The 14,272-nt window shown below is 38.6% G+C and overlaps 1 protein-coding gene across 6 annotated transcripts in view; it reads left to right on the top strand.

Moving 5' to 3' along the window:
* USP24 (ubiquitin specific peptidase 24) overlaps positions 1 to 14,272 on the top strand; it is a 151,040-nt gene that overhangs the window by 31,393 nt on the left and 105,375 nt on the right. For 5 of the 6 annotated variants that reach the window (XR_007477855.1, XM_033435418.2, XM_033435421.2 and 2 more), the window contains exons 2-3: positions 10,821 to 10,986; positions 12,329 to 12,396. Coding sequence is in view for 5 of the 6 variants with exons in the window: in XM_033435418.2 (XP_033291309.1) it covers positions 10,821 to 10,986; positions 12,329 to 12,396 (234 nt within the window). In the remaining variant the exon portion in view is untranslated. The remainder of the gene's footprint in view (positions 1 to 10,820; positions 10,987 to 12,328; positions 12,397 to 14,272) is intronic. The other variant, XM_033435419.2, reaches the window with a different exon arrangement.

Consider the following 14,272-nt stretch of genomic DNA (forward strand, 5'->3'; position numbering starts at 1 on the left):
GTTGATTCTTCCAATCCAAGAACATGGTATATCTCTCCATCAGTTTGTATCATCTTTAATTTCTTTCATCAGTGTCTTACAGAATTCTGCATACAGGTCTTTTGTCTCCCTAGGTAGGTTTATTCCTAGGTATTTTATTCTTTTTGTTGCAGTGGTAAATAGGAGTGTTTCCTTAATTTCTCTTTCATATTTTTCATCGTTGGTGTATAGGAATGCAAGAGATTTCTGTGCATTAATTTTGTATCCTGAAACTTTTCCAAATTTATTGATGAGCTCTAGTAGTTTTCTGGTGGCATCTTTAGGATTCTCTATAGCATCATGTCATCTTCAAACAGTGACAGTTTTACTTTTTCTTTTCCAGTTTGTATTCCTTTTATTTCTTTTTCTTCTCTGATTGCCGTGGCTAGGACTTCCAAAACTATCTTGAATAACAGTGGGTGAGAGTGGACATCCTTGTCTTGTTCCTGATCTTAGAGGAAATGCTTTCAGTTTTTCACCATTGAGAATGATGTTTTCTGTGGATTTGTCGTATATGGCCTTTATTATGTTGAGGTAGGTTCCCTCTATGCCCACTTTCTGGAGAGTTTTTGTCATAAATGGGTGTTGAATTTTGTTGAAATCTTTTTCTGTATCTATTGAGATAATCATATGGTTTTTATTCTTCAGTTTGTTAATATGGTGTATCACATTGGTTTGCATACATTGAAGAATCCTTGCATCCCTGGGTTAAATCCCACTTGATCAAGGTGTATGATCCTTTTAATGTGTTGTTGGATTCTGTTTGCTAGTATTTTGTTGAGGGTTTTTGCATCTATATTCATCAGTGCTATTGGTCTGTAATTTTCTTTTTTTTGTAGTATCTTTGTCTGGTTTTGGTATCAGGGTGAAGGCAGCCTCATAGAATGAGTTTGGGAGTGTTCCTTCGTCTGCAATTTTTGGGAAGAGTTTGAGAAGTATGGGTGTTAGCTCTTCTCTAAATGTTTGATAGAATTCACCTGTGACGCCATCTGGTCCTGGACTTTTGTTTGTTGGAAGATTTTTAATCACAGTTTCAATTTCATTACTTGTGATTGGTCTTTTCATAGTTTGTTTCTTCTTGGTTCAGTCTTGGAAGGTTATACCTTTCTAAGAATTTGTCCATTTCTTCCAGGTTGTCCATTTTATTGGCATAGAGTTGCTTGTAGTAGTCTCTTAGGATGCTTCGTATTTCTTGGTGTCTGTTGTAACTTCTCCTTTTTCATTTCTAATTTGATTGATTTGAGTTCTCTCCCTCTTTTTCTTGATGAGCCTGGCTAATGGTTTATCAATTTTGTTTATCTTCTCAAAGAACCAATTTTAGTTTTATTGATCTTTGCTATTGTTTCCTTCATTTCTTTTTCATTTATTTCTGATCTGATCATTATGACTTCTTTCTTTCTGCTAACTTTGGGTTTTTGTTTTTCTTGCATTAGTTTCTTTAGGCGTAAGGTTAGATTGTTTATTTGAGATTTTTCTTGTTTCTTGAGGTAAGCTTATATTTCTGTAAACTTCCCTCTTAGAACTGCTTTTTCTGCATCCCATAGGTTTTGGATTGTCGTGTTTTTAATCAATTAATTTATTTTTTCTGTGTTGGGTCTTCGTTTCTGTGTGAGGGCTTTCTCTAGTTGTGGCAAGCGGGGGCCATGCTTCATCGTGCTGCACGGGCCTCTCACTGTCGTGGACTCTCTTGTTGCGAAGCACAGGCTCCAGATGCGCAGGCTCAGTAGTTGTCGCTCACGGGCGTAGTTGCTCTGCAGCATGTGGGACCCTCCCAGACCAGGGCTCGAACCCGTGTCCCGTACATTAGCAGGCAGATTCTCAACCACTGTGCCACCAGGGAAGCCCTGGATCGTCGTGTTTTTGTTGTAATTTGTCTCTAGCTATTTTTTGATTTCCTCCTTGATTTCTTCAGCGATCGCTAGGTTATTTAGTAACGTATTGTTTAGCCTCCATGCGTTTGGGTTTTTTATGTTTTTTTCCCTGTAATTGATTTCTAATCTCATAGTGTTGTGGTCAGAAAAGATGCTTGATATGATTTCAGTTTTCTTAAATTTACTGAGCCTTGATTTGTGACCCAAGATGTGATCTATCCTGGAGAATGTTCCGTGTGCACTTAAGAAGAAAGTGTGATGTGCTGTTTTGGCATGGAGTGTCCTATAAGTATCAATTAAATCTTTCTTGTCTATTGTGTTATTTAACATTCGTGTTTCCTTATTAATTTTCTGTTTGGATGATCTGTCCATTGGTGTCAGTGAGGTGTTAAAGTCCCCCACTATTATTGTGTTCCTGTCGATTTCCTCTTTTATAGCTATTAGCAGTTGACTTGTGTATTGAGGTGTTCCTATTTTGGGTGCATATATATTTATAGTTGTTATATCTTCATCTTGGATTTATCCCTTGATCATTATGTAGTGTCCTTCTTTGTCTCTTGTAACATTCTTTATTTTAAAGTCTATTTTATGTGATATGAGTATTGCTACTCCAGCTTTCTTTTGATTTCCATTTGCATGGAATATCTTTTTCCATGCCCTCACTTTCAGTCTCTGTGTGTCCCTAGGTCAGAAGTGTGTCTCTTGTAGATAGCATATATATGGGTCTTGTTTTCGTATCCATTCAGTGAGCCTGTGTCTTTTGGTTGGAGCATTTAATCCATTCATGTTTAAGGTAATTATCGATATGTTTGTTCCTATGACCATGTTCTTAATTGTCATGGGTTTGTTTTTGTAGGTCGTTTTCTTCCACTTAGAGAAGTTCCTTTAGCATTTGTTGTAGAGCTGGTTTGGTGATGCTGAATTCTCTTAGCTTTTGCTTGTCTGTAAAGCTTTTGATTTCTCCGTTGAATCTGAATGAGATCCTTGCAGGGTAGAATAATGTTGGTTGTAGGCTCTTCCCTTTCATCACTTTAAATATATCCTGCCACTCCCTTCTGGCTTGTAGAGTTTCTGCTGAGAAATCAGCTGTTAACCTTTCGGGAGTTCCCTTGTATGTTATTTGTTGCTTTCCCTTGCCGCTTGTAATATTTTTTCTTTGTATTTAATTTTTGATAGTTTGATTAATATGTGTATTGGCGTGTTTCTTCTTGGGTTTATCCTGTATGGGATTCTCTGTGCTTCCTGGACTTGATTGACTATTTCCTTTCTCATATTAGGGAAGTTTTCAACTCTAATCTCTTCAAATATTTTCTCAGTCCCTTTCTTTTTCTTTTCTTCTTCTGGGACCCCTATAATGCGAATGTTGCTGCATTTAATTTTGTTCCCGAGGCCTCTGAGACTCTCCTCAATTCTTTTCATTCCTTTTTCTTTATTCTGTTCTGTGGCAGTTATTTCCACTATTTTATCTTCCAGGTCACTTACTGTTCTTCTGCCTCAGTTATTCTGCTATTGATTCCTTCTAGAGAATATTTAATTTCATTTACTGTGTTGTTCATCATTGTTTGCTCTTTAGTTCTTCTAGGTCCTTGTTAAATGTTTCTTGTGTTTTCTCCATTCTATTTCCAAGATTTTGGATCATCTTTACTATCATTACTCTGAATTCTTTTCCCGGGAGACTGCCTATTTCCTCTGCATTTGTTTGGTCTGATGGGTTTTTACCTTGCTCCTTTATCTGCTGCATATTTCTCTGTCTTATCATTTTATTTCACTTACTGTGTTTGGGGTCTCCTTTTCTTATGCAGCGGGTTCGTAGTTCCTGTTGTTTTTGGTGTCTGGCCCCAGTGGGTGCGGTTGGTTCAGTGGTTTGTGAAGGCTTCCTGATGGAGGGGACTGGTGTTCCCTGTGTTCTGGTGGGTGGGGCTGGATCTTGTCTTTCTGATGAGAAGGACTGCGTCTGGTGGTGTGTTTTGGGGTGTCTATGAACTTAGTATTATTTTATGCAGGCTCTCTGCTAATGGGTGGGTTTGTGTTCCTGTCTTGCTAGTTGTTTGACATGGGGCATCCAGCACTGGAGCTTGCTGGCCGTTGGGTGCAGCTGGGTCTTAGTGTTGAGATGGAGGTCTCTGGGAGAGCTCTTGCCAATTGATACTGCGTGGGGCTGGGAGGTCTCTGGTGGTCCAATGTCCTGGAGTCAGCTCTCCCACCTCTGGGGCTCAGGCTGTACCCCCAGCTGGAGCAGCAAGACCCTGTCAGCCACTTGGCTCAGAAGAAAAGAAAGAAAAATAATAATAATATATTTTTAAAATAATAAAGAAAAAAAATAATAAAATAAAAGAAATAATAAAATAAATAAATTTTTTTATAAAAAGAAGAGAGCAACCAAACCAATAAACAAATCCACCAGTCATAAGAAGTACTAAAAACTAAACTAAGATTAGCATAAAAATCAGAAACAAATCAGTCACAGACAGCAAACCCCATGTCTACAGTTGCTCCCAGAGTCCACTGCCTCTATTTTGGGAACATTTGTTCAGGTATTCATGTATTTCACAGATGCAGGGTTCATCAAGTTGATTGTGGGGATTTAATCCACTGCTCCTGAGGCTACACAGAAAAATTTCCCTTTCTCTTCTTTGTTCACACAGCTCCTGGGGTTCAGCTTTGGTTTTGGCCCTGTCTCTGCGTGTAAGTCACCCTCAGGTGTCTGTTCCCCACCCAGACAGGAGGGGGTTAAAGCAGTGGCTGATTATGGCTCTCTTGCTCTCTCAGGCCGCTGAGAGCGAAGCGTATGGTAGTCGTAATTGGAATGCAGGGCAGGCCTGCGGCGGCAGAGGCATGACATTGCAACAGTGTGAGGCATGCCTTGTGTTCTCCCGGGGAAGTTGTCCGTGGATCTCGGGACCCTGACAGTGGCGTGCTGCACAGGCTCCCTGGGGCGGTGGGGTGTGGATAGTGACCTGTGCTTGCACACAGGATTCTTGGTGGCAGCAGCAGCAGTGTTACCATTTCACGCTTGTCTCTGTTGCCTGAGCTGATTAGCCGCGCCTTGTGCCCGTCTCTGGAGCTCGCTTAGGCGGTACTCTGCTTTCTGTGGGCACACGGGGAAGGAATCCCTTCTCCTCGCGCACCCTGAAACAATGGCCTCTTGCCTCTTTGGCAGCTCCAGACCTTTTCCTGGACTCCCTCCCGGCTAGCCATGGCGCACTAGCCCCCTAAAGGCTGTGTTCACGCAGCCAACCCCAGTCCTCTCCCTGCGATCCGACCGAAGCCCGAGCCTCAGCTCCCAGCCCCCGCCCGCCCCGGCGGGTGAGCAGACAAGCCTCTCGGGCTGGTGAGTGACGGTCGGCACCGATCCTCTGTGCAGGAATCTCTCCGCTTTGCCCTCCGCACCCCTGTGGCTGCGCTCTCCTCCATGACTCCGAAGCTTCCTCCCTCTGCCACCCGCAGTCTCCGCCCGCGAAGGGGCTTCCTAGTGTGTGGAAACCTTTCCTCCTTCACAGCTCCCTCCCACTGGTGCAGGTCCCGTCCCTATTCTTTTGTCTCTATTTTTTCTTTTTTTTTTTTTGCCCTACCCAGGTATGTGGGGATTTTCTTTCCTTTTGGGAAGTCTGAGGTCTTCTGCCAGCGTTCAGTAGGTGTTCTGTAGGAGATGTTCCACATGTAGATATATTTTTCATGTATTTGTGGGCAGGAAGGTGGTCTCCATGTCTTACTCCTCTGCCATCTTGAAGGTCCCCCTATCACCTTTCACTTTTTTTTTTTTTTTTTTGTGGTATGCGGGCCTCTCACTGCTGTGGCCTCTCCCGTTGCGGAGCGTAGGCTCCAGACGAACAGCCTCAGCGGCCATGGCTCATGGCCCAGCCGCTCTGCGGCATGTGGGATCTTCCCGGACCGGGGCACGAACCCGTGTCCCCTGCATTGGCAGGAGAACTCTCAACCACTGCGCCACCAGGGAAGCCCACCTTTCACTTTTATGTTATGAAGATATGCCTTCTTTCCTTCAACCTCATGAAGCAGCCTGTGTTAGCTTCAAACTTCTTCTGCAGCTTCCTTATCTCTCTCAGCCTTCACAGAATTGAAGAGAGTTAGGGCTTTGCTCTAGGTTAGACTTTGGCTTAAGGGAATGTTGTGGCTGGTTTAATCTTCCACCCAGACCACTAAAACTTTCTCCATATAGCAATAAGCCTGTTTTGCTTTCTTATCATTTGTTTGTTCAGTGAGTAGCAGTTTTAATTTCTTTCAAGAAGTTTTCCTTTGCATTGAAACTTGGCTAACAGTTTGGTGCAAGACACCTACCTAGCTTTTGGCCTGTCTCAGCTTTCATCATGCCTTCCTCACTAAGCTTAATCGTTTCTAGCTTTTGATTTAAAGTGAGAGACATGCTACTTACTCTTCCTTTCACTTGAACACGTGGAGGCCATTGTAGGGCTATTAATTGGCTTAATTTTAATACTATTGTGTCTCAGGGAGTAGGGAGACCTGAGGAAGGGAGAGAGACCGGAAACAGCCGTTTGGTGGAGTGGTCAGAACACAGACGTTTATTGATTAAGTTTGCTATGTTATACAGACACAATTCTTGGTGCCCCAAAACAATATAAATAGTAACATCTAAGATCACTTATCACAGATCACCATAACAAATGTAATAATAATGAGAAAGTTTGTAATATTGTGAGAATTACCAAAATGCAACTCATAGACATGAAGTGAGCAAATGCTGTTGGAAAAAGTGTTGATAGACTTGCTGGATGCAGGGTTGCCACAAACCTTCAATTAGTAAAAAATGCAACATCTGCGAAGCACAGCAAAGCAAAGCACTATAAATCAAGGTATGCCTGTATTCTGTTTGTTACTAATATAGCCACTCCGCCACCTTTACGTGTGCATGATATATCTTTTTCCACCCTTTTATTTCAACCTCTTTATGTCTTTTAATCTAAAGGGTATCTGTTGTAGACAGTTGGATCACTTTTTAAAAATTCATTCTGAAAATCTCTGCCTTTTGGTTAGAGCATTTAGTCCACTTTCATTCCATATGTTTCTGATAGTTATAATTTAATATAATTATTTGATAAAACAAGATTTACATCTGCCATCTTGCTGTTTGTCTTCTATGTTTTATGCCTTTTAATCCTCTAATTCTCCATTACGCCTCTGTTTCGTATTAAGTATACTTTCCAGTGTACAATTTTAATTCCCTTGTTTTGTCTTTCACTGTGTAATTTTTAAAGCTATTTTATTAGTGGTTGCCCTGTAGATTACAATTAACATCCTGATCTATAGCACTGTAATTCAAATTAATACCAACTTAATTTCAATAGTGTACAAAACATTCTTCCAATATAACTCTGTTCTCCACCCCACTCGCACCTTTTGTGCTATTATTGTCATATGGGTCACATCTGTATTCATTATAAGCCCATTAACATGGTTTTGTAACTATTGCTTTGTGCATCTGTCTTTTAAATGAGATAGGAAAAGAAATACTGCATTAATACTGTCTTTAATAACAGAATTATGAAAGGCCATAGAGGTGATGAGAATGAGGTTAATTCCACATTGTGAATTTTTAAGAAAAAAATCTGTTAAAAAAAAGCTTTTACTGGAAAAATATTTATTAAAATGTCAGTGTGATTAATTTATAAGTGGTGAAATTAATGGTGGGTTTTATTTTTTGCTATTCATATTTTCTACAATGAACATGTATTACTTATTTGGTAATTTAAGACAAAAACGAAGGTATTTAGAAACCAAATTATGTTACCAAGTGGAATGGGATTCTTAAGTAAAACATACTCAGTATAATTTAACGGTTTTTTTTTTTACCGCTATAGGTGAGTCCCTACCTCTCTAATTCATTAGGTTCTTCAAAAATCTATGTTTTTATATATTTATTTTACTAAATTATTTTAATTTTGAAATAATTCCAGGTTTACAAAAACGCTGCAAGAATAGCGCAAAACTGTTTTTGCAACTTTTCTGTAAATGTCAAATTATTTATATAACCTTTATATAAATTTGAAATTTTTATATAAACTTTATTCAGGTTCTTCAGATGTTAACATTTTATCACATTCTCTTTATTCTTCTTTTTTCCTCTAAATATGAATATCCATGTATGTATAATGTGCATGTGTCTGTAAAAGTATGTGTGTGTTTTGTTGTTGTTTTCTCTGAAATGTTTGAGAATAAATTAAAGACATGATATCCCTTTACCCTTAAATACTTCAGTGTGTATTTTTTACAAATGAGGATATTCTCTTATGTAACCTCAGTATATTATCAAAATCGGAAACATTGATCCAGTACTAAAGTCCTTTGAAGCCAAGAAGTAAAATTAAACAAATAAAAATTCCTGGTTCAAGATCTAATCCAGGATCCCATGCTGCATTTAGTTGGTTTGTCTGTCCAGTCTTCCTCAATCTTTCCTGACTGACATTTTTGAAGAATACAGGCTATTTTTTAGGTTGTTCCTCATTTTGGGTTTCATCATGACTAGAGACAGGATGCATCTTTGGCAGGACTGTCACAGAAATGATGTTGTGCCCTTTACAGTGCGTCCATTCAGGAGGCACACGATGTTTGTGTCATTACTGATGATGTTAAAGGTCTCCCCCCACCCCCACCCAAGGAAGCTCTTAGCTTGGGGCAGGTTTTGTTTGTCGGCTTCTAAACAATAGCAATTTATTTCTCGTGGTTTTTGAGGCTGGAAGTCCAAGATCAGGGTACCAGCATGGTTGCATTCTAGTGAGGGTCCTCCTCTGGGTCACAGGCTGCCGTCTTCTTGTGTGGAGAGCAGAGAGGGGATGCAGGCTCTCCTGTGACTCTCACAAGGGCAATAATCCCATTTTGAGGCTCTTGGTTTTCATAGCTGCTAAGTACATTTAATGATTTCATACATGATTTGATCTATTAACTTCCTGTGGAAATTAATGGTAGATATTTCATAGTAATGACATATTCCCATCATACAACTGAATTCTATTTTTATATGCCTTAATTCTACTTTTGATCCTAGATTCATAAATTTAAGCATTTAACAAGTGTACAATTTTGAGACTATCTTAAAATCTTTACATTTTGATTCTCCTCAGTTCCTTTAAGTAAAGTGGTTTATTTACAGAACTTATTAATTAAAAATATTTCTGAGGGCTTCCCTGGTGGCACAGTGGTTGAGAGTCCGCCTGCCGATGCAGGGGACACGGGTTCGTGCCCCGGTCCGGGAAGATCCCACATGCCACGGAGCGGCTAGGCCCGTGAGCCATGGCCACTGAGCCTGCGTGTCCGGAGCCTGTGCTCCGCAACGGGAGAGGCCACAACAGTGAGAGGCCCGCGTACCGCAAAAAAAAAAAAAAATTTCTGAAAGTATTGTGTTTAAAAACTGAATTATCCCCAAACATTATGACTCTAAATTTACTTCATCCACCATCCCTCAGTCTTCACCCCCAATTATATTGTCTTCTACTCCATTTTAAATTTTTATTACCTTCCTGTTTTTTGTCTTATTTTCATCCCAATTTAGCCATGAACCTGAAAAAAAATGTGTTGCATTCCTTTAGATATCATTCATGTGGGGTTGAAATTTGTTTTTCAGTGTGTTTTTAAATCATTTCTGCTTTATATTTATGGTCTTTTCCTTCATTGAGGCTAAAGGTGAATTTTTTTAATGGAACTGTTTTATTTTGTAATGATCAAATTATAGAGTGGGTTGTGAAAATGGCTAGGTTTTCAAAGGAGCCAGGTGTTAGGCCATTTGGGAGGAGAGGTTCCATTTGATTTATTACAGATTACTATAGCGAGGACTCATGGAAAGTTTGGCAGTTACCCCACTGATAGTTGAAACTTTGCATGAATTATTTTTCTATTTAAAAATACGTTTTAAATACCTACTTTGTGTTAGGCACTAGGTTTTAGAGATATAGAAGTGGTCAGAAACAGTCCTCGTCCTTGTGGCTCACTTGGTCTAGTGGGGGCAAACAGAGTAAATCACAAATAAATGTAAAATTATATCTGTGAGTTGTGTTATGAAGGAGAAGTTCGGGATGGTAGGGGTATAAAATAATTAAAGGAATTTGACAATGTTTAGAAGTTCTGGAAAGGTAGAGGGTTTAAGAGTTAAGTAGGTTAAAGAGGGCAGAAGGCTGAGTTCAGGAATAGCGGCATCCCTGTGGAGATGGACAGAAGTAGATGGATTTGAGAGAAATATAGGAGGTCTGATCACTTAGTCTTAGGGGTGGAGATGGGAGAATAGGGTTTTAAGAATGTGTCTTGATTTCTGGCTATGCTGCCAAATGAATGTGGTGCCATTCACTGAGCAGAGAAAAGAGAGCCTAGCACTGAGGTTTGAGAAACTCCAGTGTTTGATGGCTAGGAAGGGGAGGATGTACCAGAAGAGGAGACAGAAGGAACCACCCTAACCCAGACCCCAGAGGAGAACAGGGAAGCATGTTATCCTGGGAGGTAAGGGGAGGGAATCTAGCATACCAAGAAGAGGAAGCAGGCAGAAGGTCAGATATTCCTGAAAAGTAAGGTAAGGACTGAAACATGTCCACTGGATTGAATGATGTAGCATTCAGTGTGGTGACCTTAACAGTTGCCACTTTGGGAGAGCGTGAGAAAAGGGGCTGTAGGTGAAGGTAGATTTGATATTTATAGCAAGAGATTAAGAGAGTTCATTTGTGAAGAATGAGATGAGCTCACCTTCTGAGAGAGTTGGGATGCCACATTGATAAAAGCTGAGAATATTTCAGATAGTCTTGGTGAAAGATGTGATTACGAGAAAGAAATGTGGAATCCACAATCTTGGAATTAATGGCTACCAGTGATTAAGGATCTGCTTTGTGTTAAATTGAAAAATTTTTAAGTAGTCACTAATTATTTGTGTGTGTGTGTGTGTGTGTGTGTTTTTAAACCATAATCCCTCTTTGTCAGAAGAATGATGAAAACGGAAACTGCTCAGGGGAAGGAATTGAATTCCCTACAACAAATTTATATGAACTGGAAAGCCGCGTTTTGACGGATCACTGGTCCATACCTTACAAGCGGGAAGAGTCACTAGGCAAATGCCTGTTGGCGTCTACCTACCTAGCAAGACTTGGTAAGTTCATACTTCAGGACACAGGAGGAGTTTTCATTTTTTTGGGTTTTTTTTTTTTTGATAGGAGGCTTGACTTTCATTTTAGCTCCTGTCATTGGCCATCTGTATTATCTTAGATCATTTATTCTCTTAGTCTTTGTTTATCCCCTGTGGAGTAAAAGCGTTGAATTAAATCAGCTATTTTCTTCTAACTCCAATAGAGTGTAAGAGTCTTTAAAATATAATTGAAAAGCCTTACGGAAATTGAAATTAACTTTTCCACAGAAACTTGGAGCACTTTAGATTAAGGCTTAATGCAGTGGCGTTTTTTTTTTTTTAAAGAAAAGAAAGTAATGTTTATTTAATATTTTATGCTTATTAAGTTCTTGGCACTATCTTAAGTGCTTTACAGATATTAAACGAATAGAGTAATAAAATATCACTAGGTTAGAGAATAAGTTTCAACATAAGGAAGCATCTATATTATAAATATATTAAAGAGAGAATAATAATTTATTTTTCATATTGAATTCATTTGTAAAATAAGATGAATTGAGCCAGTGTTTTGCAAATTTTTTTTTCTCATTAAAAGTGCATAGTTTACCATTGTGATTAAATACAAGGCACATCAAAAGGAAATATTTTGACTAGTTTCCATGATGCGTTTATGACTGGCTTCTCAGCAGCAACATGTATTGAGTGCCTGAGAGGATGCCGGTATTATGCTAAGTGGTAGGACTGAAAAAAGAAAATGTGCTCGACAGTGTCTCCACTGATAAGCAAAATCTGTCATTGAGTTTTTCTTTTAAGTGTATTCCGAAGGATAATTTTACAGTGGATTCATTCATTCATTTAGCAAGTATTTATCACTTACTCTATGCCAGGCACAGTTCTGTGCATTTTATTGCACAGAGTTCAATTTGTTTTGGGCAAGAGAGTGATTTTGGCATTTATTGAGAATATATGTGTTTTTAAAAGAAATGTTTAGGAAGACAGTAATGGCTGATAAGTAGCTGCTGGTGGTGTTTGTTCTATTAGCTATTTAGTCAGATCATTGAAAGTTACTCTGATATGGAAACATGAGTTCAAGCATTTCAGTTCTAATTAGTATTTACTTATTATACTATTAATAAGTATATATTAATAATAAATATAAATGGATACATTATGCTATTAATAATTTAATACTGTTACTTTCTCAGCCTATTCCTTTATCAGAATGTATGTCTTCTGCTTTTAATAATTCCTTAAGAGTCAAGGTTTCTGTAATAAGTTCCATATGTATGAGCTTGGAATGATATATATGATTTCTGCAACTACCTAAAATCTAAATAAGGCATATTGTTTCATTTATTTTACAAAGGTCTTTCTGAGTCTGATGAGAATTGTAAAAGATTTATGGATAGGTGTATGCCTGAAGCATTTAAAAAGGTAAGAAAAATGTGCTGTGCTGATTCTTTTTTTTTTTTGGTGGGGGTGAAGGTGAACAGGCTTTTTGCTTTAGTTTTAGTTTTTTAACATGTGAGCCCAGTTTATGAATCCTGTACAACTGAGGAATGCTCAAAAATGAAAAACGTAGCCCTGAATATGGGGCTCAGGAATGATTTATTTCTTCTATATTTAATTGTTTGCATGTCTTTGGTCGAATATAACTTTTACTTCCTTCTATTTAACTGCTAAAGAATAGGTGAAGACTTACACTAGGAAATTAGAAATCTTACTAAACTAAGGATTGTGGCACTTAGAAATATAATATTTATTTATCAAAATATAGGCCATTTTGTACGTACTATTCTACTGAGACAGAAGCAGACGTTTAAACTATAGAAAGTTTAACTGGATTGAGTATTGTATCTGGCAAAACGGCATGTGGATGGCAGCATCTCTGTTGGAGCTAGACTGATATGCTTGCCCCCATTATGGCCACATCTCTTATAAAGCAATTTTTCTTAACAGTGAGAATAGAAGATCACAGGACTTCTGTTTCTGAAAGCATTCTAACTCAGCATGGTTCCCTATTCAGGACTTGAGTCCTGAATCCTTCAAGAGCAGGGACGATGTCACAGGCACTGTTGTTTTCCCCAGCATATAGCCAGTGCCTAGTGCAGAGAAAGAGCTCAGTAAATCTTTGTTGAATGAATAAATGAGTCTCCTGCTGTCTCATGCTTCTGGGTTTTGACATCCATTTTTTGTCTCATATGCAAGTAAGATACTACAACTACAGGTGATGAAGTTTGTATTTATTATAAAACCCAGTAAAATAAACTTCATTTGCAAACTGTTATTTCCATCTGCGTCTTGACAGACAGAATCTCCCTTGATTCAAGACTGAAGACAGAACAAAATTAATTTTAGGAACAAAAATAGCTTCATCTTTGAAAAAAGGGAGAAATCTTTTAAAATTGTCATTTAGGCAGGGATTAGAGAGAATCAAGATTTTTCTTCATTTTGGATGAATTCATCTACCATTTTGTAGTTTTAACTTTTAAGAATTTTGTTAAGAATTATAGTATCTTTTTAAAAAAATACCAGCACTTTTATAATGTAACATATTGTGACACCTATCATAATGTATGCATAAATTTGCAGAGAAAGAAAATTCAAGTTTATTCAGAGTCATGGAAAAGGGTTTATTCGTGTAAGGAAGGGATCTTTAGGTTGATGATCTTCAGATTCAGAGAGCCCTGGGTCAAGTCAGTCCAGCAGCAAGTTGCATATTTGGAGTGTAATACTCTAACTCTGTACAGAGATGCTTCAGAGGACTGTTTTATTTTATGCCCTCAGCTGTTTGTAATAGTATAATAAATGGTCAAGCGGTTGTTGGGGTTTTTTTTCCTATAAAACTATGAGCACAAAGGTACCTTGCATTATGTTTAATGTCATTCAATTCTTACAGTTTAGAGCTATTAAAAAGATTCCTCTAAACTAGAAGGGCTACAGAATTCTGTGTGCCTTTAGATTTGTGTTTCCTGGTATGATGGCTCTCTCCCTACCTTCCCTGGGCTTTTCTCACAAGCTGCCCTTTTTTAAAAAAAAAAAAAAAGTAAGAGTACAAATAATAAGCAATTGTGTGAATAAGGTGCACAAAAGGAGCTTTATTGTAATTTCTACTTTCTTCACCTTTCACTTTCAGGCCAGCCTGGATTCCTTTTTTTTTTTTGGCTGCGTTGGGTCTTTGTTGCTGCACGCGGGTTTTCTCTAGTTGCGGCGAGCAAGGGCTACTCTTCATTGCGGTGTGCAGGCTTCTCTTGTTGTGGAGCGCGGGCTCTAGGCGCGCGGGCTTCAGTAGTTGTGGCATCCGGGCTCA

Source organism: Orcinus orca, chromosome 1, assembly GCF_937001465.1.
Source record: "Orcinus orca chromosome 1, mOrcOrc1.1, whole genome shotgun sequence".
Taxonomy (NCBI): Eukaryota; Metazoa; Chordata; class Mammalia; order Artiodactyla; family Delphinidae; genus Orcinus; species Orcinus orca.